The sequence below is a fragment of the Aquarana catesbeiana genome, linkage group LG06, assembly GCF_042186555.1.
Source record: "Aquarana catesbeiana isolate 2022-GZ linkage group LG06, ASM4218655v1, whole genome shotgun sequence".
In the NCBI taxonomy this organism is placed as follows: Eukaryota; Metazoa; Chordata; class Amphibia; order Anura; family Ranidae; genus Aquarana; species Aquarana catesbeiana.
The window spans coordinates 378,217,564-378,245,288 of NC_133329.1; the positions used below are offsets into that span (position 1 = coordinate 378,217,564).

General features: G+C 41.8%; 1 protein-coding gene across 6 annotated transcripts in view; it reads left to right on the plus strand.

The window, feature by feature from the left end:
- The window catches only part of LRP1B (LDL receptor related protein 1B), a 2,172,167-nt gene that overhangs the window by 1,860,755 nt on the left and 283,687 nt on the right, over positions 1 to 27,725 (plus strand). For 4 of the 6 annotated variants that reach the window (XM_073634235.1, XM_073634238.1, XM_073634240.1 and 1 more), the window contains 4 exons: positions 11,711 to 11,796; positions 14,356 to 14,499; positions 15,109 to 15,290; positions 19,953 to 20,152. In XM_073634235.1, the coding sequence (XP_073490336.1) occupies positions 11,711 to 11,796; positions 14,356 to 14,499; positions 15,109 to 15,290; positions 19,953 to 20,152 (612 nt within the window). The remainder of the gene's footprint in view (positions 1 to 11,710; positions 11,797 to 14,355; positions 14,500 to 15,108; positions 15,291 to 19,952; positions 20,153 to 27,725) is intronic. The other 2 variants (XM_073634236.1, XM_073634241.1) reach the window with 1 other exon arrangement.

Below are 27,725 nucleotides of genomic sequence, written 5' to 3' on the forward strand. Positions count from 1 at the left end.
AGTGGCAGCTTTTGATGGGCAGAGTGGCAGTTTTTGATGGGCACAACAGTGGCTGTGTCTGATGGGCAGAGGGGCAGCTTTTGCTGGGCACAGTGGCAGCTTTTGATGGGCACAGTGGCAGCTTTTGATGGGCACAGTGGCTGCGTTTGATGGGCAGTGTCAGCTTTTGATGGGCACAGGGGGCATTTGATGGGCACAGTGGGTACGTTTTATGCCACATTGTCTGAGTTTTATGGCACAGTGTCAGGTTTTGATGGGCACAGTGTCAGGTTTTGATGGGCACAGTGGCTGTGTTTGGGCACAGTGGAAGCTTTTGATGGGCACAACAGTGGCTGTGTCTGATGGGCACAGTGGCTGTGTTTGATGGGCACAGTGTGTCAGCTTTTGATGGGCACAGTGTCAGCTTTTGATGGGCACGGTGGGCATTTGATGGGCACAGTGGCTGCGTTTTATGGCTCAGTGGCTGTGTTTGGGCAGTGGCAGATTTTGATGGGCAGAGTGGCAGTTTTTGATGGGCACAACAGTGGATGTGTCTGATGGGCAGAGTGGCAGTTTTTGATGGGCACAGTGGCTGTTTGGGCAGAGTGGCAGCTTTTGATGGGCAGAGTGGCAGTTTTTGATGGGCACAGTGTGGCTGTGTTTAGGCAGAGTGGCAGCTTTTTATAGGCAGAGTGGCAGCTTTTGATGGGCACAACAGTAGCTGTGTGTTTGATGGGCAGCAGTGCATCAGTCAGACTACTACTACTTACAAGTTCCAACTTCCTTCCTTGACCGGCCTGGACGGACGCTGCCTGGTGCAGTGCAGGGACAGGGAGGCGGGCAGCCGCAGATATGCTCTTCTTCTCTTCTATGTCTTCAGACCAGCCAGAGCTAGGCACTAGTCTACTCTCCGTTCCGGCTCGGCTCGGCTCCGCTCCCCTCTTAGCCAAGCTGAGCGCTCACGCTGTCTGCGAAGATGGCTGAGGTGGGCGGAGCTCTCAGCTCTCTGAGCTTCAGACTGTACTAGCCGCGGAGGCGGCGCAAGGAATGCTGGGGCGGCCGCGGCGCGCTCTGAATGCTGGGGCGGCCGCGTCGTCCCTGAGTGACGTCACTCTGTTACACAGCTAGAATCGCCGGCCAAGCGGCCGGCGATTCTAGCTCGGGCTGCGACGGCGCCCCTCTTCTGAACAAAAATGACAGCGCTGGGGTGCGGTGCACCCCGTGCACACCGGCCAGGACCGTCCCTGAGTGCAGGGACAGGGAGGCGGGCAGCCGCAGATATGCTCTTCTTCTCTTCTATGTCTTCAGACCAGCCAGAGCTAGGCACTAGTCTACTCTCCGTTCCGGCTCGGCTCGGCTCCGCTCCCCTCTTAGCCAAGCTGAGCGCTCACGCTGTCTGCGAAGATGGCTGAGGTGGGCGGAGCTCTCAGCTCTCTGAGCTTCAGACTGTACTAGCCGCGGAGGCGGCGCAAGGAATGCTGGGGCGGCCGCGGCGCGCTCTGAATGCTGGGGCGGCCGCGTCGTCCCTGAGTGACGTCACTCTGTTACACAGCTAGAATCGCCGGCCAAGCGGCCGGCGATTCTAGCTCGGGCTGCGACGGCGCCCCTCTTCTGAACAAAAATGACAGCGCTGGGGTGCGGTGCACCCCGTGCACACCGGCCAGGACCGTCCCTGCCTCTAAAGTTTAGGATCTGTAATTATTATTATTAATAAGTTAATAACGAAACACTAGGTTGGCTTAGCTCCAAGGGGTATTATTTAATCATCTGAAAAATGTAAGTAGAACTATAGGCAAAACTTTTTCTTTTAATTTTGTATAAAGTAAGGGAGATTTATAACCCCCATCATGTCCCATAGCCATAACAGAAAGTGAATGGAAATCCTTGCAAATTAAGGGAATCCCTTGGGGAACCCCAGGTCACCAGAACTGGAAGATTTCCCCTGTATTATTTTTATTGGGACAACTTAAAGTCTGGGATTTTCTTTTACTTTCACTTTCAATAATAGTGGTAAACAGGACAAATAGAGAGGGGGATCTCCTTAATGGGGTTACAGACAACAATAAAAAACAGGTGCTCAAATCTTTATCCACTCTATCCAAAATGTTTTAAAAAAAGTTTTGCCTTTAGTTACACTTTAACCACTTGCCGACCATCTGCCATCATTATACTGCGGCAGGTCAGCACGATCCCGCAAACTGTCGTAGCTATACGTTAGCTCGCGGGATCGGGATAGCACTGTGGGGGTGCTGAGGCTCGTGGCTGACAGTCGCAATGACCACCGGCCACCAGCAATCTTGGACACGAGAGACAGAACAGGGACATGTGTGTGTAAACACACAAATCCCTATTCTGTGAGGAGTGACAGATCGTGTGTTCCTAATAGCTAGGAACCATGATCTGTCATTTCCTCCAGGTCAGTCCCCTCCCCCTACAGTTAGAAACACACACAGGGAACACAGTTAACCCCTTGATCGCCCCCTAGTGTTAACATTTTTACAGTAATCAGTGCATTTTTATAGCACTGATCGCTGTATAAATGCCAATGGTCCCAAAAATGTGTCAAAAGTGTCCAATCTGTCCGCCATAATGTCGCAATCCTAATAAAAATCGCAGATCGCCGCCATTACTAGTAAAAAAAATAATAATGAAAATGCTATAAATATATCCTCTATTTTGCAGATTATTATTATTATTATTATTATACGAGATTTATATAGCGCCAACAGTTTACGCAGCACTTTACAATGTATAAGGGGGACAACACAATTACAGTACAGTTCAATACAAGAGGTACAGGAGGGCCCTGCTCGTAGAGCTTACATTCTAAAGGGAGGGGTGGTGGTACAAAAGGTAATAGCTGCAAAGAATAATTTGATGGGGGTGGCTCAGGGACAGTTATGTGGGTGTGGTATAGGCTTCCCTGAATAAATGAGTTTTATTCATTTATGCAGATGCTATAACTTTTGCGCAAATCAATCAATATACGCTTATTGTGATTTTTTTTTAATCAAAAATATGTAGAAGAATACATATTGGCCTAAACTGAGAAAAAATTTTATTATAGCAAAAAAGTACAAAATATTGTGTTTTTTTCAAATTTGTCGCTCTTTTTTTGTTTATAGTGCAAAAAATAAAAATCGCAGAGGCGATCAAATACAGTACCACCAAAAGAAAGCTCTATTTGTGGGAAAAAAAGGACGTCAATTTTGTTTGGGTTCAGCATCAGTTAAAGCGACACAGTGCAGAATCGCAAAAAATGGTCCGGTCATTTAGCAGCCAAATCTTCCGGGGCTGTAGTGGTTAAACCTTAAAGAAATACTGTCAGGTCCATAATCAAATGCAAACAGCTCCCTACTGTCAAAGAAAAAGTAGTATAATCACCTCTCTGTGACCCGTTTCACTTACCCTCTCCTCATTCCAGAGCTGCAGCCTTTTTAAGTCTCTTTGGCACTTTAGGTAGTGCTGGATGCCTGTGTCCCCTGCCACCTGCTGTGGCTCCATCCACACACCCCTATATCCATGCTGTGTCCAGAATACCCATTACCCTTTAAAATATATGTGAGCCCATTCAACAAAATCTCTACTAATCATTAACATATTAATGTAATTTTAGAAGTTATTCACAATTTTTTCAAATCTACAGCTTTCATTAAAACATTACCTGGTGATCCTGCAGTAAAGGTCCTTATTCACACACACTTCCATTTATGGAATGACAATGCTCTTTCAGTGCGTTGTCACCCTGTCACATGCTGTAAGTGACTATGTACATTGCACAGATATGTTTCACCATTATCACTATCAGGATTGCCCTGAGCAATGATAAGCAACTGCTTGCAGGAGTAAATGTTTGGTTGGATTCACAGCTTCCCTCACATGTTTTTTATGCAGCCATCAACAATTATGCACAATTCTCTGCCATCAATAGGTCCTCTAATGCAGAATGCATTAAAAATAAATTATAGCGCACATGTACACATTGCGTGGATGTGAACTAACATCTTTGAAAACAATGACTAGTCTGTGTACATATGTTAAAACACATAAAAACACCCAGGTGTGAAAGCATCCTAGTTTGACGTCATTGACCAAATATGGACATGTCTCTTGTGTTGTCACTGACCAAAGCTGGTCATGTGCACCCAAGAGATCCCATCACTTTGTTTACTTTTATTGGTGGTCCGTGAGATTTTCTGTCTTTTGTTGTACCTTGCTCATTATTGTTAACGTGGAATTGTATATGATTGATGATGGATGTGCATCATGAGATATTTTTTGGGTTGTCATTGTTTTTATTTACCATTTACTTTTTCGATATGAATAAGTAGGTGTAGGTGAGTAGATGTGCCCTTACACATTCACAGGTATCTAGAAGCCCATTTATCGTTCCAGATTCTGCTAAGCAACTGGCTCTAAGACCCCCACAACCACCAAGCCAGGGTGGTAGGGTAGAGGCCCTTGGCCCCATCAATGAGGGGAAAGGGTGCTTTGCCAGAGGGATTTCCCCTGGCAAGTGCCACCCCTCCATGTTCAGGAGGGGGGCTGCTTGCTTGAGAATAAGGTATAGATTTTTTGGGGTAACCTCATGCTTCTTTTTTCTTAATTTTTGTATGAAGTACCCCTAGACATCCATAAAAGACTCTCATCAATAATAGGAGTCTAGTGTGCATTTTTATGGGGGGCACATCAATGCTGTTTATTTTTTATTTTTTTATGTGTGGGATCACCCATTAATATCCCTACTAGACCCTCATCTAGGGTAAGGGTGTAGTATAGCGGAAGTTAATCCCCAGCTACTTTTTCTAGAAACAGAAGTAAGTGTCTGAAGCTTTTAGTTGTCAGCCATTTAAATTGCATTTTTTTATTTGTAAATGGCAGTGTTGCTTCTGTGGGCTGTATACATCATACCTAACTAACAGCTGCAACTCAACCCCCCCCAAAAAAAAAAAAAAAGTGGCTTGGATAAGCTACATAACAAGTCCAGCTAAACTGTGGCTATACTAGCTATACCATGACCTGGAAAAAAGGAGAACCTTTAGGCTGGGTTCACACCTATGCAAATTGGATGCAGAGTTTCCCTGCATCCAATTCGCATAGCAGGAGAATGTGACTGGCTCCCTATGAAACCAGTTCACATATCTCCATTGCGGCTGCGGAGCGCACTGCACAGAAATGCTGTGCGTCTTTGGCTCCGTTTCAGGGCTGAATTCAGGCATAGATTTGGCCCTGATTCATCCCTGAAATGGGGAACAGGAACGCACAGCACTCCTGTGCAATCCGTAGCCAGTTCCAGTGTGAACCGAGCCTCACAGACTCAATTGAGATAATTTAAATGGGATAGACCTTACAGGTAGTAGGCCACAAACTTTTCATGTCATGGATTTGTCTGCCCCTACTTTGGTTTTGAGAACCTTATGTTATCTCTGCTGTGTCCAGGAAGTCTCAGGTGTCACTCCCACACCGCTGGAAACATCACTGCACACAACATGCCTGCTTCTATCTTCCATTGATTGCAAGCTGTTTAATCCCCTAAGAAAAAAAGCCGCTGTGTAATTGATCATAGTTGCAGGAAGGCCTCTGATCATTCGGAGATCAAAGCAGAAGCTATTGCAATATGTAGAATGTCAGTGCACATCAGAAAACCAGAGCATGCACAGCAGGTGGTTTCTGCTACCCATTCTCATATTTATTTAGGTCTTGCTGAGCTAAGGTTGGGGGGGGGGGCACCCAGCAGACTGTGAGGTGCATAGGCTGCACATTGGGGTACCATGTATAGGAAAAAGTACTTCTCAGGTACAGTACTAAAAGCTTGTACAGCTAACATTCATATAAGGCATTTCAGCACCCTGGACAGCACCATACATTTAAGGCATTTCAGCACCTTGGACAGCACCATACATATAAGGCGTTTTAGCACCTTGGACAGCACCATACATTTAAGGCATTTCAGCACCTTGGACATCACCATACATATAAGGCGTTACAGCACCATACATATAAGGCATTTCAGCACCTTGGACAGCACAGGAGCCAATGAGTACGTGCAGCCAAAGTATACATTTTACTTTTGTCTGGATACTAACATTCTGATTCATCCTCTGAGTGCTTTTATCTTCTGGGAAAGTGTTCTCGTCATGCCTCATACCCCCATATTATAGATGGAAACTCTAACTGAACAAGATTTTGCTTGCTACAGCACTGTTTATCATAAACAACTGCCTTTTTTTCATAAATTACTATTTTCACCTTCTTTCCATCTCAGGGCTGCTGATCTCCTGCATCCTCACTTATCCACATCCTTAAAGTGGTTGTAAAGTCATGAATCACAAATCCTGGAATCCCCTCTGTTACAGAAAGATATACTGTGCAGTATGTGTGTTTGTTTTTAAATTATGAAGAGAAAAACCTAATTTTAGAGTGCCGCTGTGTGCTCACATGACCTCTGCTTCCCCGATGACTACAGCGGTAGAAGCTGAGATTCCCCATTGACATCAGCCTGGAGGAGAGCGGCGGGATATTTTGCTGCATAATTTTTAAAACACAGTATATCTTTCCATAACAGGGGGGCTTCCAGGATTTGGGATTAGTTATTTTATAGCCATAACGGAGAGAGATGAGGGGCAGGGAGGAGATGGCTGACAAACAGACTCCTGAGCTGACAGGAAGGGAGGGAGGGGAAGAGGGAGAGACTGCGGACTGATGGGGTCACGTAAACTGAACGCGGTATCATAGGTCATCAGCCATGATTACCATGGTCAGCACACTAAGGGGGACACAGGAACAAGCAGAATCAACCAGGTATTTTACAGCATAGAGAGGGAAAAAAATATACCACACAAGCACTATGAAGTATATCCTGCTTTAAAGGAACAGGATCTTCTTTTTTTTTTTTTTTTTTAGGGTTACAACCACTTTAATGCACTCCTGTATTAGCTGCACATCATTGCTCTAGACTGGCTTCCAGACAGTGGCAAGGTTAGACCATGCCTAACACAATGGGATTGGTTCACTAAAGGCAATTTACATCCTGTGCACAAGTGTGCTTTCAACCTAATATTAGTTTGGATAGAAGGAAAATAGACTGTTAGACACTTTACAAGGGAAGTTGCAGAATGCATGGACATTTTCTCAAGAGTGAAAGGAGGTGAAACTCTGCTAGCTTCCATTATACAATCACATGCTGCAAGGAAAATAAATTTTAATTTTTTTTTTTCTTTGGATGATAGAAATCAACAGAGCTCCACCACATTCACTAAGTTCTGGGGAAAATTACCTTGCAAAGTGCAACTCCCCTTGCAAAGTGAACCGTCAATGTGCCTTTAGTATATTATCCTAATGCGTAGCTCGGCTGTTAGAGGTCCCCACCACAGGCACATCTGACAGGGTGACAACACAGGAGCACAACTTCAGGACAATTATCACTTCATAATAGGAAGTAAATGAACAATATCCCGTATGGCGGGACCATCGAGCATTCTTTTAAGGAAAGTTGCAAAAATCAAGATAATGAAAATACATTTAGAAATGCCATTAACATGTTAAAAATAATGTAAGATTTAGTATGTGTAGTAATTTGAGTTTAAAGCCACTTGAAGTAAAATGCAGTAATTTCCATCAAAGCCGTGAACTTATATTGCAACAGTTTTGGGTGGAGCAGCCATTTAAATGGAGGCTGCTATCTAATTAGGAAAAAGACCTACAATTCAGTTAGCTCTGTAGGGGGCTAGGATCATAAGCATACATCTGATTTTATAAATTCAGCTGATGAATGGTGAAATGAAACCTCAAAATGTAATGCATGTGCTGCTTTTGATGTAGTGTGGTTAAGCAGAGCCCCTGGAGATGTTTTATGCTCTTGAGGTCCAGCTGATCTGACATGCATTTCAATGAACAGATGGAAAGCATACTGCAAAAGAAAAAATGCTGGCTTATAACTAATACAGGATAGAGTTTTATTTTAAAAAATTATACCCCTGCCTTAGATAAAAAAAAAGTGCAGGCTGCAATACTCACCTTTATACTAGAGCTGTTTTTTGGAATGTCTAACAAGCTCATAAAAGTGCAATGGTCAAGTATCTGCAGTTGTTTCCAGCTACATTGTTTCTTCAGTAAAGTGCCATTTAAAGCGGTAGTAAAGCCAGCTTTGTTTTTTTCTAATTACAGGTAAGGTTATAATAAGGTTTACCTGTAGGTAAAATGAATATCTCCTAAATGTGCACCATTTAGGAGATATTCACCGTGGATGCAGCCGGTGACATCACCAGCGCATGCCCTCTGAAGGTCCAGCATACCTTGCTGGACCCCAGAGCTTCATGCGGAACAGAGGACTCCCGCACACATGCGCGGGAGGGACATCATCGTGGCTCCTGCCAATCACACAGCCGGAACATGCAAACCCAGAAAAAAGACCAGGGGAAGATGTCAGCCCTCTCGGCGGTGACAGTGCACTGCTGGAAGGCTTCCTTCCAAGGTGAGTATTTCATAATGTGCTAGTATACATTATTAGTACATTATGCAATTGCCTTACAGGTTTTTTTTTTTTTTTTTTTAACTACTGCTTTAGGGTCAGCCTATGTTTGTGGTAGAGGTCACCAAAGGATAGTAGTAACTAGAGCTTGTTTATAGTAAGAATAAGACAATGGGAGTGTTTTACTAAAGCTGGAAGTGCAAAGTCTGGTGCAGCTCTACACAGAAACCAATCAGCTTCCAAGTTAGAAGCTGATTGGGTACCATACCAATAAAATATTACTGATTATTCAGTTTTCTGGGCCTGTGGTCCTTTAATCTGATCTGCACCAAATAAAAAAATGCCCACCCCCCGTTTTGGTAAAGCGGTGCAGCCCCCCCCCCCCATTTTGGTAAAGCGGTTTACCGACACATGCAGCAGATTCAGGTTTTTCTTAATTAATGCACCAAACTAAAAAATAATTACCTCTAGTTCATAGATAATAAAAAAGAAAGTAATTAAGACCTATACTAACTTGGTGCACAGAGACAGGCAGAGTGCCTGTCTGTATGCAGTGTAGCAGAGCAGCATGTTTGCCTTCACAGCCGACAGCCTTCTAGCAACCAGTAACGCTACAGTGGATGGAGCCTGATGGGGAAGCTGATTGACAGCAGACAGTGGGTGAATTCTATAGCCAATAGCAGGTTGTCTATTGGCCAAGGATCTATCCACTGCCAGCTGTCAATCACAAAGTGAGTGGCCCTGATGGCAAATTGTTGTTGGCGAATCCCCACCGGGCTCTGCCGCCCCAGGTACAAAACTCCCCACCAATTTGCTGTCCGACAAGTGCAGGAAGCACAGTTGCACTGAGGGCGGCGTATTTGAGCATGTCTCTATACTCAGTGCATGATTCAGACTCATGTCTACAACAGGTACATGAATCTGTCACTTGAACCGACATCTGTCATGTCTTAGACACTTTTTATGAATTCCCTCGAAAGATTCTTCAAAGAAACTCTTCAGTGTAACTACAGTACCTGCACAGCCCAATCCTTGTGGTTTTGTAGCAGCAAGGGGGAGGGGATACTTCAATGCTAGCACTTCCTACAGGAATTACGACATACAAGTATTTAAAGAGAACCTGCTGCAAGATCAACAACAATCTTCCAATAAGATGTGAAGAATGTGCATTGAACATATTGTATTCATGCTTGAGCAGACAACTAAAACCCTGAAATTGCTGCTGGGCACCACCATCATGGATGTCATGTCAGAAGTTCAGGGCTGCCACCAAAGTGACACTCTACAGCAGCCTTTCTCAACCTTTTTTATCTTAGAGGAACCCTTAAAATAATTTTCTGGGAACTCTTGTTAATAATTACTCATACATGTTTGATGGTAACTGGAAAGCTTGTTCCTTACATTTGTGGTCATGGGGAAGAATCCAACCATACAGATAGATAAAAAGATCACTGCTGTCAGTGGTTACTTTTTTAAGGACAAACATTTCTCGTTTCAGAAACTCCTAGCAACCTCTGGAGTAGGCTTTCTCAACCAGGGTTCTATGGAACCCTAGAGATACTTTAGAGGTTGCTAGAGGTTCTTTGAGCAATTAGCAATTTCTGTCTCTCAGATAAATTCTCACTGACATCATTGAACTTTTTAGCTATCGGTAAGGGGGTAATTCTTCCCAATGACCACAAGGATGAGGAGCATTCTTCCCACAGATCATCACACTAATGTATCATGAGTTGTAGATATAATACATTTTAACGGGGGTTCCCTGAGACCACTAAGATATTTTAAGGGTTCCTCTGTGTTGAAAAGGTTGAGAATGGCTGCTGTGGAGGTACCCCAGGGCTTTATGGAAATGTTGGTTGAGAAAGACCGCTCTAAAGTGTTCCCATTCACTCCTTAAATTATTATGTAGTGAAGTGAGGGGCCGGGGAGCTGGGCCAGCATGGAGAATAATTGGAGAGAGGACTTATAGGGCGTACACACGGTCGGACTTTGTTCGGACATTCCGACAACAAAATCCTAGGATTTTTTCCGACGGATGTTGGCTCAAACTTGTCTTGCATACGCACGGTCACACAAAGTTGTCGGAAAATCCGATCGTTTTAAACGCGGTGACGTAAAACATGTACGTCGGGACTATAAACGGGGCAGTGGCCAATAGCTTTCATCTCTTTATTTATTCTGAGCATGCGTGGCACTTTGTCCGTCGGATTTGTGTACACACGATCGGAATTTCCGACAACGGATTTTGTTGTCAGAAAATTTTATCTCCTGCTCTCCAACTTTGTGTGTCGGAAAATCCGATGGAAAATATCCGATGGAGCCCACACACGGTCGGAATTTCCGACAACACGCTCCGATCGGACATTTTCCATCGGAAAATCCGACCGTGTGTACGGGGCATATGACCTGCAAGGAAGAAGGGGATTGTGCTAGGGAATAGATCCTAAAATAATCAACTTTTCAAAGTTCAAAGGTACTTTTCAAGTGAAGAACAAATCGTTTAAGAAAAGAAGAAAAACTGCAAGCAAGCAAGCATTTCAAATATTTGATTTTTCAGTGCTTTTACCTGCAGTATTTTCAGTTAGTCACAGGGTCTCTTTAAAATATTAAATCATTTTTCCATTGAAAAGGAATATTTGCTTAAAGCGGAGCTCCACTGGGTTTTTTTTTTTTTGCAAACATTAACACAATCAAACATTGACACTTGCAAATTCACTGTTTTGGAGATTGAGCTTGCCGATGTCCGCTTTCGTTGTAAAGATCAACTTACATAAAATCTGTCTGGCCGTTTTCATCTTGCTTGTGCGCATGTGAAGCCCACAAGCATTTACTTCCTTGTTTTCTTGATGCTGAGCTACCAGCATTCTTTGCTCCGCATTCTTTGCCTCCGCAATGACTCCTGGGAACAATGACATTCCCAGGAGCCAGTGCGGCTGAAAGGAAATGACGAAATAGCCGCACAGTACCCGCCCATATCTGCAGAATAGACAGACGGGAAGCAGAGAGGAACATCTGCAAAACACAGGTACGGTTGAAAAAAAAAAAAAAAAAAGGTCAGTTTTTATGTCATTACATAACTGCAATCTGAATAAGCTAATGTTATAAAAAGGGGTGGAGCTCCGCTTTAAAGAGTACAGGTATTTATTTCTAACTTTAAAACTGAATTAATGACAGTATTCCTTGAAAGAGATATTCATTGTGATTCCTGCATGTGTTTTGTGCAATGGCTAAAGCGAAATGTAACTTTGTGTTTGAGTTTAGCGGACGAACCCTTCCTCCTCCTGGCTGACCACCATGAAATAAGAAGAATGAGCACAGATGGATCCAATTACACAATGCTGAAGCAGGTTAGAGGTTTCACAGTGTACATACTATCATTTTACCACCGCAAAGGCATTCCCATGCTGCTTTATTGTATTAAAGGTTTTCTATTGCTCCATTTACATTTCCAGTCTTGCACTGAGTGGTCCTTTAAAGAAAAACTCCAGCTGAAATTAACAAGATGAAAATGAACAGCCTATTATGAAATGAAATGACAAAACAGACTTGCTGTAATATTCAGCTTCAGTCTAGAGATATCCCCACAATACTTTTTTTCTGCCACTAGAAGCCCTCAGTCTGATGGTTAGCATCATTCAACCTACTTCCTCGTAGTCAAAGTCATCCTGGAACCGCCACCAGCTTATGATTGGACAGTGAAAGGAGAAGCAGCACAATGATGAGCTCATCTCCTTGTCACTCTGCTCTCTCCTTCTATCAGCATGCTTCTTGTCAGTACATGTACTGATTGGCTCCTTGTGCTGCTTCTTTCTCTCACATTCAAGTTCTGCTGTACAGGGACTTTGAGAGGCTGACATCAGGTCAAATCAAGGGCTTATGCTACTTGAAATCACAAAATACATTTTATGATGTATTCATGATTTTACAGAGCTGTTATGATTTGTGTCTTTTATATCTGTCTGGAGTTCAGCTTTAAAAAAATGCATTTGAGCAGTGAAAGACATCATTGGAAATATGATTTGCTTGAAAAAACATTTAATATGTATGTAAAGTAAAAACTTTTATTTTTCTTTATTTTCTTTATTTTATTTTTAAATACAAAGGGAAAAGGTTTACTCTCTACTTTTTATTCTGTCTGTATTTCCCATCTGCTTGAGCAGTGACCATTGTTTCTGAGATAACTCTCTTTCTTAGAGATTTTCTTTTACTTCCGGTTGCTTTTCCGGCACAGGCAGTGAAAGGAAATCTCCCAAAGGAGGTACAGACAAAAAAGAAGAAAAAAGTAGTTTTAACCCACCACAAAAACATAAAAAAGTTTTGGGCTATGTATACATATTAAAGCTATTGCATTCTTCCTGTGGTCTCTGCCCCCACCATCAGACAATGCTGTCATTTTGCATAGGACCCCCTGATCCTTCTAATCCATTTAGACTCATAACCTTTTGTGATGGATTCTCTTCCAAGTTTGTTTAAAAAAAATCTACTGTATGTAAAAAATATATATTACACATATAAATGATTGTTTAATTGTATTGGTTAGACCAGCCTTTCTCAAATATTTTAACACGGAAAAACCCTTGATATAGCTTTCAGCTGTTAGGAACCCCCTGGCAGATATTACTATAGCCACAGCTCAGGGCACTTTAGCATAGTGGTCAGTGGGGAGAACGCCCCTTTATTGTTAGCCAGTGGGGGGAATGCTCCTTAATTGGTGTTCAGTGGGGAGAATGTCCCTTAATTGGTGGACATTGGGGAGGAAATCCCTTAAGTGGTGGTCAGCGGGGAGAATGCCCCTAATTGGTGGTCAGCAGGGAGTATGCCCCTAATTGGTGGTCAGCGGGGAGAATGCCCCTAATTGGTGGTCAGTAGGGAGAATGTCCCTTATTTGGTTGTCTGTGGGGAGAATGTATATTAGTTGGTGGTCAGTGGGTAGGATGTCCCTTAATTTGTGGTCAGTGGGGGGAATGCTCCTTAATTGGTACTTAATGGGGAGAATGTCCCTTAATTGGTAATCAATGGGGAGAATGTCCCTTAATTGGTGGTCAGTAAGGGAAATGTCCCTTAATTGGCGGTCGGTGAGGGGAATGCCCCTTAATTGGGGGCAGTGTGGAGAATGTCCATTAATTGGTTGTCAGTGGGGAGAATGTCCCTTAATTCATAGTCAGCAGGAAGAATGATCCCCTTAAAGATAGCTGAAAAGATCATTGGTGTCAGTGGTAACTTACCAGAGAGACAAAAATTGTTCAGTGCTCAAGGAAACTCTAATAACCTGGAGGAATCCTGGGGTTCTGTGGAACCCTGGTTGAAAAAAGGCTTGCTTAGACTGTCCTTGGCTTAATATAGTGCTATACTGTAAGCTAAAAAGTTGTTCTATTGATATACAGGTGCAATGGTGCCACCTTATTAAAATTATGTTTTCATTGTAAATGATTATTCAATTATTAAAGAGGGAAACGTTGGCATACTAAAATGATTGTGTAAAATGGCTAACAATTTCCACTTTTACAGTTTATCTGGAAACAGCTGCCTGTTGAAAGGATCACTTTGAAAAATGACCTGAAATAGGACATTTCTTAAGAGCACTATCCTATGTCTGTGGATAGTCAAACTCAGTTGACTAACTCCCTTAATAGATTTAGTATTATTTTAGTACAAATCATATTAATTATTGTACCAGAAAATTGCTTAGCTGGATATAATTATCGTAGAAATATTTTTTTTAAAAAGTCCTTACTAAAATGTTCTTTCAGAATGATTAATGTAAAAATACGTAACATTGTAAAGACCTAATTTTATTCTATTGACCTTGGATGTGTTCGTTCGTGATGTGTAATATCTGCTCCTTATCATGTTCTATCTGTATGACTGTGCCCTTCCAGTAATTGGCAGCTTAACAACATTATCAGAATGATTGTATTCTTTGTCAGGGATTAAACAATGCAATTGCAATGGACTTTGATTACAGAGAAGAGGTTGTGTATTGGATTGATTCCAGCAGATCCAATGGAAGCCGCGTTAATCGGATGTTCATCAACGGGAGTGATGTAAAGGTAAGATAATTACTATAATATTTTTGGGTCAGTTTTATTTTTTAAGCTAATAAGTCATAGTTTTTCATATATCTGTTGTTATATATCTGTTGTTTTATATATATATATATATATATATATATATATATATATATATATATATATATGTGTGTTCATGTGACAAGATTATCAGAGTCCTACAGGTTAGCTATAGCAAAGCAGGCACTACATGTGCTTATAATTTCACTTCAGTTATGGGAAACCCAGGTGTATTAAAGTGTAGCGCTGTGTTGCCAAATTAAATAACCATAATAAATAGTGAATTGTACATGTAACACATGCAGTGAAAAAAATATATAACAAAGTAAGATAAATAAAGTCTCTAGTAGTCTCCAAGTAAGGGAACATTTTCCAATAGAAACACATGTTGCAGTGACAACTGTCTAAGAGGGGAGTCCGACTCTCTTTGTGGAAATGTTTTCTAACTTCATGTTATGTCTTTGGGACAAGTAATAAAGAAAAATCTTTCCACTGGAACAGAGACAACAAACAATAAACTGACAGGGGATTTAAGCCTTCCCTAGTGTTGCATCTTATGCTGACAATGCTCTTCTTGTTCTCCTCTTCTAGGTTGTACATAACACAGCCATACCCAATGCCCTAGCTGTGGATTGGATTGGAAAGAACCTTTACTGGTTTGACACAGAGAAGAGGGTCATTGAAGTGTCCAAGCTGACTGGCTTGTACCCTACCATCCTAGTTAGCAAAAAGATTAAATTCCTGAGAGATCTGTCCCTGGATCCACAGAGCAGGTATGGAATTATTGGTAATTCTTGCACAGAAGTGTACACATTTTACCCCTCTGAACAGTTTTTGTTCAATATATAAAAAAGAAGGGATGGCGCACCGAACTTGTGCATTACCAAAAGTATTTTAATAAAAGTAAAACAGCAATGGTTATACTCACATAAACATGTGGTATACAACATGTGGTATACAAGGCAACAACAAAAGGGAACATTATCACTTAGGTCTATAGTTGGAACCAAAGATGTCGGAGGACCAAATGGTATTGCAGGGTGGCTAACGCGTTTCGAGGGAGGACCCTCTTCCTCAGAGCCAAGGCGCCTTGGCTCTAATGCTAAATGTCTTTAATGCTAAATAATTAGGATTAGATGACAGTATGAGCATCACGGCAGCCTGACCTTTGGGGATCTGTGGAAGAGTTTGGATAGCCGCAAAACAGGGGCCCAACTGGTACTATGGAGCTTACCTTTTGCTTGTTGTTGATGGTTAGATGTTTTGAGGAAGTAAGAAGTATTTAATTCTGATCTGTTCACAAATCAGTTGGTAGCATCTGGGGACGAAGTTGGAACATAATCAAGCCATTAAACTAGTGGTCACCCATAGACCCCTCCTGGTAGCTACATGATCTATGGTGGCATGGCTAATTGTTTATGGTTATTTAAAAAAAAAAAAGAATAATAGTTGGACATGAAGGGCTTCTGCGGCCAATTTAAAACCCAAGTTGCACAGTCCAAGGCATTGTATTGGGTCAGATAATGGGAAGGACAAAACTGATGTATCTATCAGGCAAGAAAGAAAGGAGGTAAAGAGACCTCTATCCATAATCTGAACAATAATCCTTTAATAATTAAACCAGGAAACTACATTACTCAGAAGATTAATAGGTTTTAGGGTAAGGTGTCCCTTTAATGATACATTTTCTAATTTAACTCAAATGCAAATGCAACCAAATGCATTGGTATATACATTTTAAATATTTTTCAGTTATTTGTGGAACCTGTACATTTAAATTAAAAAATAAATAAATAAATTAAATTAAATTAAAATTAAAAAATTCCAACTGAGCCCATGGTGAAAAAATGCAATTTGTCAGCTTATTTAGATATACATATAGATAAAGTTATAGGCAAATCTCAATGGACCCTATTAATTCTTTATTTTGATAGGTAGTCTCACTGACCAACAAGGAAGCTTCACTGAAAAGGAGAGGCCTGGAAGGTGGGAGGGAATACAGCCAAGCTTGTCTTTTGAGTGAAAAGTCTGCATGTGCATATTGGGAGTGCTAACAGAAAGTGTAAGGAATACAGTAGGAGTGACATAAGTGCCATTTCTCATTCATGAACAACTGGAACGTTGCAGATCTACTGAAGTACTAAGCTGACTGGTGTAGGATTAGGTATAGAAAGTCATATATACCAGGCCAGCAGACAGGAACATAGTGAGAATAGATGTTGACAACAGAAATACAATTTGGTGTGCAGAGAGACTTAGTTGGTGGTTCATTCAGTCAGGAGTCAGGATCAGGCAGACAGCAGAGAGTCAGCGGGCAAATGGCGAAGTCAAAACTAAAAGCCTGGGTCAAGAACAGGTTATATGGAAATCAAAGTCAGTAAGAGGAAGACAGAAATGCCCATCAGGTCTCTGTTTTCAGGCATAGGCTTATAACCACCTAGTAATCTCTTCAGGCAGAGCTAAGCTCTAAACAGGCCTTTGGGAACCAACATAAGCGTTGGGTATTCATACACTTGTACCGTGATATGTCCATGTGCCCGCGCTGGTTGATTGAATGTTTCTGACAGAAATAGTGTACATCTTTCAAATCATTGTTCTTATATTGTAAATGCACAGTAATTCATGGTCATAATATAGATTTCCTGTAAATGTCTATCCATTTTGAAATATTAAAAGACATTATGGACATTAGGGACTCATTTAGGTTGGGGGTTACCCAGTAGAATTTCTGGTTTTCATATTGTTTTTTCAGACCTTGCTTATGTGTAAAGACACACAGAGCACTGCTGCTGCCCGCCATCAAAATACAAATTCCAAGTACACATACAGTACCAGGACATTATAGGGTTGATTTACTAAAACTGGAGAGTGCTGAATCTGGTGCAGCTGTACATGGTAGCCAATCAACTTCTAACTTCAGCTTGTTCAATCAAGCTTTGACAAAAAAACCTGTAAGCTGATTGGTTTTTGCATGCTCCAGTTTTAGTAAATCAACCCCTATGACTTTACCTTAACTGTAAACCTTATATATTTAGTGCCTCCAATCAGAGTAATCCTTAATGCACAAGCCGATCACATATAGAAATCCTGCAGAACACCTCCTGGTCTGTTTTTAGCTCAGGGAACTGCAGAGGTTAATGGCCTGGCAATGAGGTGTCACCTATAATCCACTTTTCCTTCTGCAGATCATGCGTTTAGAACTGCACTTACTGAACCAAATTTGGACATGAATGGAAAGTGGCACAGCAGACTCAATTTAAACCTTCTTCCACACCATGGGGCATAGAGTGTGAAATATCCATTTCCATCAATATCCAACTGGGCTTGCTCTTTTTCCTTAACAAACGTTTTTTGTTTGCTAGATTGGTAAACGTATCTAGATTTAGATTAACAAAATGGGCTTTTGAGCTTGTAAAGCCGGACATCCATTGCGCTGGAACATTAACTTTTTTCTTATTCCTGTAGAAACTGTTGGGTTGATTACCTAAAGCAGTAGACCATTCACCTAGCCTGCTGGTATTATATACACTTCAATCATCCAATCATATACAAGAGAAGTTCTTTTTTTGTTTGTTTGTTTTTTTTTTTTGTTTTTTTAGCTCTCCCATGAGTCAAAGTGAACTTTCCACTCCTATAGAAAATCAACCCTGCAAAAGAAAACGAATGAGAAAAAAGCAATTAGACCAGCTTATCTATCATTTATAAATGTTTAGTGCGTTTAATATTTATCTGCTAAATTTTGGTAATCACATTATTAGGCTCCTTTCACACTGTCGGACTGTTCAGGTCCGCCTGTCAGTTTTGTCGGCAGACCTGAATGGGAGCTCCATGCTAGTCTATGGAGCGATGGATGTCAGCGGTGACATGTCCGCTGACATCTGACCCGATCCGCTAAAATCAGACGGATGGCCCTACGTTCGCATCCGTCCTTGGCGGGTCGGATCGGGTGAGATCTGATGAAAACGGACACGCTGTCCGTTTTTGTCCAATCTCTCCATAGCAACCAGCGTAAAAATAAATAAAAATAAATGAAAATATCCCATGGTTTGTAGACACTACAACGTTTGTGCAAACCAATCAATATACGCTTATTGGGATTTTTTTTACAAAAAATATGTAGCAGAAAAAATTAATTGATGAAGAAATCAGATTTTTTTTTTAATTGGATAGGTTTTATAGCAGAAAGTAAACAAATAATAATTTATTTATTTATTTTTTTAATTGTCAGTCTTTTTTGTTTATAGCGCAAAAAATAAAAAGCACAGTGGTATTTAAGTACTAACAAAAGAAAGCTCTATTTGAGGGAAAAAAGGACATACATTATTTGGATACAGCATTGCATGACCGTGTAATTTATAAAGAAATTTTTTTTTTTTTTATTGGATAAATTTTAAAGGCAGAAAGTAAAATATATAGTTTTTTTTTTTTTTTTTAATTGACGGTCTTTTTTTCTTTATAACGCACAAAATAAAAAACGCAGTGGTGATCAAATACCTCCAAAATAAAGCTCTATTTGTGGGGAAAAAAAGACATATTATTTTTATACAGCTTTGCATGACCACGCAATTGTTAGTTAAAGAAACACAGTGCCGTATAACAAAAAATGGCCTGGTCACGAAGGGGGTAAATCTTTCAGAGGTCAAGTGGTTACTAAAGTCTCACATCACATCAAACACAAGGCAAATTTACTTTTTACTTTATCAGTGGAGTCACACTTTGCAAGGAAAATTGCCCCAGAGCTTAGTGAATGAGCGGTGACAGAGGGTGGGGGATATTTTGCTCGCTCCCACTGTCAGAATTTAAAAACAGTGCGGCTGTGCAGGGCTCTGTCCACACAGCCACATCATGCATTCACAGAGTTCTGTAAATGAATAAACTACAACTACTGTCAGTTCCTGCGACCAACAGCTTGTAGTTCTCAATGAATAGTACATTGATTCTTCCTGCCATTCTGTAATTGTCTGCCATATGGGAGGTATGAGCAGACCACTTGCTGAGAGTGTGCAGGAGCCTGGAATTACACCTGCGATCTGCTGATCACTACATGCTTCAGAGTGCCAAAAATATTAAATGCACTTTTTTTTTACCTCCTAAAAAATTTGCATTTATTATTATTATTATTATTATTTTATATAAAAAGTGAACTTAGCCTTTAAAGTATATACCTTATGTAAATAGCAGAGCACCTTTAAATATCTTTTTATGGCATATTTTTAAATGTGTATGTTTGTCTACTAAATAATACTGGACTCTCCAAATATCTTCATAAATAATCTTCAACCATATTGTGAAAGGAGCCTGCTGGTTAGAATGAGTTTAGCAAAAAATCAGATGGGAATTTCAGATTCTGCTTCCTACTAGTGGGAGCGTGCTGTGTGCTCGGCGTAGAATGCAGTACTCGTGTAAACATGGCTGTGTTTATTAATTCTGCCTAGGTATCTGTACTGGATAGACTGCTGTGAATATCCACACGTGGGGCGTGTTGGGATGGATGGAACCAACCAAAGCGTTGTCATAGAAACGATGATTTCTAGGCCGACAGCCCTGACAATAGATTATGTCAACAAGCGGATCTACTGGGCCGATGAGAATCATATTGAATTCTCTGACATGAATGGGTTTCATCGTCACAAAGGTAAGTCGAGCGCTTTAACAAGAAAATTGAGTTGAGTTTTAGCCAGCATTTGAAAACAGTTTGAGGGTACATATATTTATGGTGGATAAAAATGGTTGGTCACAGAAGCAACGTTAAATGATTTATTTTGTAATGAAAGTGCAGTTATCCTAGAAAACAACTAGAATTCTCATTGGATCCTATGATGAACATTGGTTGCCCTAGGTCAGGTTCTCATTATTTACTTAAAGAGGAACTACAGTCTGCTCACATAATTTGTAATAAAAGCATATTTGCCATTCTGAAGCTTCCCTCCAACCACTTTGCATATTATTTTATATATAATGTGATTCTGTACTTGCCAAATATGCTGCAGAAATTTCCCTCCGCTAAGTCTGGCTGCATCCATTTTAACTGTGGGCAACTGAAGCTGCTGCCTGTTCACTTCCTGGGTTTACACAGAGAGGCACACCTCCAGATTTTCAGCTCTCATTGGCCCTCTTATGACTCACCCCCTTCTCCCTTCCTGGCAAACTCTCATGAGAGTGAAAGAGAGAGAGTTGTGCATGATGTCATAAGTCTAGGCTTTTTACCAGACAACAAAACAGGAAGTGGGCTGTATAAGGTATTTACTGGCAGAAAAAAAAAAAGTTTTACTATCCAAAGTTAAAACAAGGGTAGAAGATTGAATAGAAGTTGAAAAAATGACTGAAGGTCAGCTTTAAATTAAATTAATATGAAAACTAAATTTTAGTGTAAGATTGAGATGCTTACTAAGGCTGCTTTCAGAATGATGCAATGTGGTTTGAACACGCCGCAAGCACTTTCTGGAAGCGCACCAAATATGCAGCATGCTAGAATTTTGGTGCGTTTTCTGAGCACCGTGGGGCACAATATAATTGCATGGGAAAGTATCGCTAATCTGTTCCAAACACATGGGTAAGCTGCGCTGCACCCGCGTTGTGGTCAAACCGCACCGCATCAGTCTGAAAGTAGCCTTACCTATGTCTTCACATCAGCCAAACAAACCAAAAGAAATCACCGACAATCTCTGTAGAAGCCTTTAAATCATGAGTGCGCCTTTGCATGCTGTATGAACAATCTTCCGAAATTTGGCAAAATCGGGGACCCCCAGACCGCACATCTGCCTCCATCTTTCGATCAAACACCTTTATCAATCTAAACTCTATAACTTGCAATATTTCTAGACCCTCCCCCCTCCCCCCACACTCTTCCTTTTTCTCACCATCACCCCACCCACACCCTTGCTCCTCCCCTTCTATACCACCTCCCCGCCTGTTCCCCCCATTTTTTTTATTTCCTCCTACCCCTGTAAGACTCTCTTGTCTGCCCTTTTTTATTTTACCATCCCTGTTATATCCTCTCAAGGCTAAATTATTCATACCCCATACTTAGGAGTTGATTTAATAAAACTGGAAATTACAAAATCTGGTGCAGCTGTGCATAGAAACCAATCAGCTTTCAGTTTTTGTTAAAGCTTAATTGAACAAGCGAGAAGTTAGAAGCTAATTGGGTACCATGCTTAGCTACACCAGATTTTGCACTCTCCAGTTTTAGTAAATCAACCCCATATTCTCTTAGTTCTTCCACATCTACACCTACTACATCATGATATAAGTTTATGAATATCATTACGTCCCCTGATCTCATTAGCAATCTCATGTGTCCATATCTTTTGAAATAACCAAATTAGGAGTCTTATTCAAGTCTACGACTTTTATGAATCTACACGTGACGCTCACTTATTGTTTCCTGATGTAATCTTCACCTTTTTTCATGTTTGTATCTCCCTATAACTTCTGTTTTACCTGCTCATTTTGTATTTTTGCAAATTTTGTACATCCCCTGCGTAGTCACCATTGCTGTTAATTTTTTCTGTTGAAAAAGACAATAAAATCTTTGAAACAGAAACATACATTTTGGTGAACCGCTGTTGGGTTCTGCTACAAGAAGTCAGCAAAGTGGCCAGCCCTAGTGTAGTTAAACAGGGTTGACATTAGACAACAAAAGTTATAGTAGAATATGAAATATGGAGACTTAAAGTGAAACAAATGGCAACACTTTTTGGGAGGCTTATAACCCCCCTTCACTTCCTGTCCCAGAGTCAAAACAGGAAGTGAGAGGAAATTCCACCAAAGTGGGAGAATCCCTGGTTGTTACTAGAACTAGTGTCCTCATTGGAAGATTCCACCTCTATTCCTGTTGTGGTGTCAACACAAAGTTTCTGTATTAATTTCACTTGCACTCTCAGTGATAACAATAAAGAAGACAAATAACCTGTTATATGCAGGTGTATTCTTGAATATATGTACAAATACACTTGTCTACTTTGAACATAGATACAAAGTTAGTCCGGTCAAAAAGAAAACACAAGTCTGTCTAGTTCAACAGAATAAAATGAAATAGAATAAATAAATGGAAACCTCCATCTACAAAATCCTATTCCTACAGCTGATCCAAAGGAAGGCAAAAAAAAACCTCCCTATAAACCATGATCTAATTTGCTCCAGCGGGAGAAAAATAAATTCCTTCCTGATCCCCCAGAAGACAATGAGATGTTCCCTGGATCAACAATCTTTGGTGTTTGTACCTATAAATGTTGGTATCCAGTTGTGCTTTGTGAATTTAGGAATGCATCCAATCTACTAAGCTGGCAAGAACTAGTTCGTGAAGGAATCCTTTCTACATTCTCACAGTTCTTTTTGTTCAGAAGCCTTTCCATATTTGTGGATCAAATCTCTTTTCCCTCTAGATGTGAAAATGTCCATTTGACCTCTGTAATGACCTTCAACTGAATGACTCAATACCAAGTTTACTATATAGACCACTTATGTATTTATACATGTTGATCATATCCCCACACCACCCCTCCTTAATCTCCTCTTCTCAAGAGAGAATAAATTCAGTTCAGCTAATCTCTCTTCATTACCAAGCTCCTTCATGTATCTTATCAGTTTGGTTGCCTTTCTCTGCACTTGTGTTGTATGTAGCCTTATCATCAAACATACAAGCATGTCAATCTTCCATAAGTACTTTGCTCAATGTCTTGAAATATACAATTTGCTCCCAGGTGTATAAGCACCACATCATTAGCGTGAGAGGGCATAACCCATAGGTATTGATTGATTTTCCAATCCACTTGTAGAATTGCTTGTCAGCTGTAAATGTGTAAATTCCACAGAACTACAACATTAATGTAATACCACAGTAGCCATTTAGAGTGTCAAACAGGCAGTCTGAACATTGATCTCAATGAGAAGGAGCAGTAATGAATGTCTGTGCAAACATCTATAGCTGGTTGTAGAACATCGTACATCCTGATCTGCAGTTGATTGTTGTGATTGTTATATTGATACATGTGATATTTATGTATGGAGCAGTTTAAGTTTCAATTTAGTTACAATTTAGTAGCGATTAACCACTTAAAGACCAGCTGCCGCAGTTATACTTGGGCAGATTGACTCTCCTGGGCAAATCGCCGTCATGGTACGTCGGCCGCTTTAAGACCACCAGGGGGCCCGCGGTGTGACGCCGGAGCCGATGCTTGTGGCTGGCAGCCGCAATGCCCACCGGCCACCCGCGACGCTCGTGAGAGAGACAGAAGGGAGATCTGTCAATGTAAACAGACAGATCCCTGTTCTGTCAGGGGAGGATAGACAAATTGTCTGTTCCGAGTGATTACATTTTTGGGGGGGGATATTTATTATAGCAAAAAGTAAAAAAGATTGTGTTTTTTTCAAAATTGTGTGTGTTTTTTTGTTTATAACCCACAAAAAACAAAAATGCAGAGGTGATCAAATACCACCAAAAGAAAGCTCTATTTGTTGGAAAAAAAGGACATAAATTTTGTTTGGGTAAAGAAGAATGCCAGATATGGATATTTTTACATTTGTCTAGCTTGGACCAATGTAACTATGCATATACCATACCTGTGGGATCCTTCTAGAATCTGGAAATCTCTGTAGAAGACTCGTATTGCAGTGATGTCCACTAGCTTCTGGCTCCAATGCCGAGTGGCTGTCCTGCTGCATAGTGAACACAGGAGGTTGCCAACTCACAGAGAAAAGAGACCTTCTCCTGTACTAATGAGACATTCCATCCATTCACTGTTGTAATGAGGTCAAACAGGTTCAGCTGCTATACCAAAATTGCCAACAAGGTCTGTAAAGCAATCCATATCCAAAGCAAGAAAATAGTAAAAAACAAGGGAAGCGCTCCCCTGGTGTAAAACCTTCTTTTTTTGAGGACACAACATAAAATAATTTTCAGTGCACTCACATTTTCCTGATGTATACACACCTGTCACAAAGCTTGTGAGCTGTGTAATATCGATCCATCTATTCCTGCTAAGTGGCTGCCGTTTAATCCTCCAAGTGAAGACTGAGCTGGATTGTATCTACAAGAGAAGAAAGGAAGACAACAAGAACCGTTGACTGAATTGGTGGTAAGTGAGCTGTGGGGTCACTGACGCTGGTGAATCCTAGACCAGCTGGCAGCACAGAGTCACCACGCCTGCAGGTTAGGGGAGGTGGTTAGGATTGCCGTGGATACTGCAACGCGTTTCCAAGGGACAGACCTCTTTCTTCGGGCATGTGGCTCTTGCTCTTCTCTTCTGAGTCTGCACTTGGAGAAGTCAACGGCAGGTACTTAACAGGGATGGATGTATCCGTATTACACAGATCCCAAGCTTTGTGACAGGTGTGTGTACATTGGGAAAATTTGAGTGCATTGGATTCCTTTTATGTTGTGTCTTCAATAAAGAAGGTTTTACATCAGGGGAGTGCTTCCTTAGTTTTTTTCCTATTCGGTTGCCAGCTTAGCAGGGGTGTCATTCAGCAATTTCTTTGCATTTTATCGATGATTGCAAAGCATTCTCTGATTGGACAAGGTGGAGAGCATGAGATGAATGGCACCCCTGCTGAGCTGGCAACCTCCTGTGACAACAATGCAACAGAGCACTCAAACACAAGATTCGGGAGCTTGTGAAGATCCTTGTAGTAGCAATGTCTAATACGGTGATTTCCAGCTTATAGAGGTATCTGACAGGTATGGTATATACATAGTTACCAGTAGGGATGAGCCGAACACCCCCCTGTTCGGTTCGCACCAGAACATGCGAACAGGAAAAAAGTTCGTTCGAACATGCGAACACCGTTAAAGTCTATGGGACACGAACATGAATAATCAAAAGTGCTAATTTTAAAGGCTTATATGCAAGTTATTGTCATAAAAAGTGTTTGGGGACCTGGGTCCTGCCCCAGGGGACATGGATCAATGCAAAAAAAAGTTTTAAAAACGGCCGTTTTTTCAGGAGCAGTGATTTTAATAATGCTTAAAGTCAAACAATAAAAGTGTAATATCCCTTTAAATTTCGTACCTGGGGGGTGTCTATAGTATGCCTGTAAAGGGGCGCATGTTTCCTGTGTTTAGAACAGTCTGACAGCAAAATGACATTTTGAAGGAAAAAACTCATTTAAAACTACCCGCGGCTATTGCATTGCCGACAATACACATAGAAGTTCATTGATAAAAACGGCATGGGAATTCCCCAAAGGGGAACCCCGAACCAAAATTAAAAAAAAAAATGACGCGGGAGTCCTCCTAAATTCCATACCAGGCCCTTCAGGTCTGGTATGGATATTAAGGGGAACCCCGGCCAAAATTAAAAAAAAAAAATGATGTGGGGTTCCCCCTAAATTCCATACCAGACCCTTCAGGTCTGCTATGGATTTTAAGGGGAACCCTGCGCCAAAAAAAAAAAAAAACCGCGTGGGGTCCCCCCAAAAATCCATACCAGACCCTTATCCGAGCACGCAACCTGGCAGGCCGCAGGAAAAGAGGGGGGGACGAGAGTGCGGCCCCCCCTCCCTCCTGAACCGTACCAGGCCACATGCCCTCAACATTGGGAGGGTGCTTTGGGGTAGCCCCCCAAAACACCTTGTCCCCATGTTGATGAGGACAAGGGCCTCATCCCCACAACCCTGGCCGGTGGTTGTGGGGGTCTGCGGGCGGGGGGCTTATCGGAATCTGGAAGCCCCCTTTAACAAGGTGACCCCCAGATCCCGCCCCCCCCCCTGTGTGAAATGGTAAGGGGGTACATAAGTACCCCTACCATTTCACGAAAAAAGTGTCAAAAATGTTAAAAATGACAAGAGACAGTTTTTGACAATTCCTTTATTTAAATGCTTCTTTCTTCTATCTTCCTTCATCTTCTGGTTCTTCTGGCTCTTCTGGTTCTTCTGGTTCTTCCTCCGGCGTTCTCGTCCAGCATCTCCTCCGCGGCGTCTTCTGTCTTCTTCTCCTCGGGCCGCTCCGCACCCATGGCATGGGGGGGAGGCTCCCGCTCTTCTCTTCTTCTCTTCTTCTTTTCTTCTTTTCTTCTCTTCTTCTCTTCTTCATTTTCTTCTCCGGGCCGCTCGGCAATCCATGCTGGCATGGAGGGAGGCTCCCGCTGTGTGACGGCGCTCCTCGTCTGACAGTTCTTAAATAACGGGGGGGCGGGGCCACCCGGTGACCCCGCCCCCCTCTGACGCACGGTGACTTGACGGGACTTCCCTGTGGCATTCCCCGTGACGTCACAGGGAAGTCCCGTCAAGTCACCGTGCGTCAGAGGGGGGCGGGGTCACCAGGTGGCCCCGCCCCCCCGTTATTTAAGAACTGTCAGACGAGGAGCGCCGTCACACAGCGGGAGCCTCCCTCCATGCCAGCATGGATTGCGGAGCGGCCCGGAGAAGAAAATGAAGAAGAGAAGAAGAGAAGAAAAGAAGAAGAGAAGAAGAGAAGAGCGGGAGCCTCCCCCCCATGCCATGGGTGCGGAGCGGCCCGAGGAGCAGAAGATAGAAGACGCCGCGGAGGAGATGCTGGACGAGAACGCCGGAGGAAGAACCAGAAGAGCCAGAAGAACCAGAAGATGAAGGAAGATAGAAGAAGCATTTAAATAAAGGAATTGTTGGGGTTGCTAGCACCAATCAATAGTGGGTGTGTTCCTCTGAATTCTTGCTACATATAAACAAAAAATTAGGAGAAAAAGTGAATTCGTACATGAGGAACATGCAAGAGTCACGTTAAAATATTTAAGTACTGTTTAATGAACAAATTCACAATAAACGCCAATCCAAAAATATCCTGAAAACACAGGTACCATCACCATTAAAAAGACAAGACAGTCATGTGCAGACACAGATGGCCACCTATCACAACCAGCCATTCATACTAAGTATATGAAATCATTCAGAATAAATAAGCATAAATGGTTTCAAACTACAGAGCATTACTAAAAGTCCTAGTAGCATGGGGGGAGGACATCAGGTGATGAACAGTAGAAGCTGAATGAATATGGGGTGGTTGTGGCAGCAAAACTTGATCAGCACTGTGTAATAATGTAGAAGGCAGAACTAGACATGGAGGGGGGAAGAAAAATGTTGGAGGACCATGATAGAAAGTCCCTGGGTAGAGGGATGCATGGGAGACTCAGCAGCCGCTACAAGGCACGGATGTTAGTGAGCTGGGAGGTCAGTGCCTCTCTCGGCCGGGGATGGCTCACAGGACTGCAGACTTGAATAGAAAATGCTGG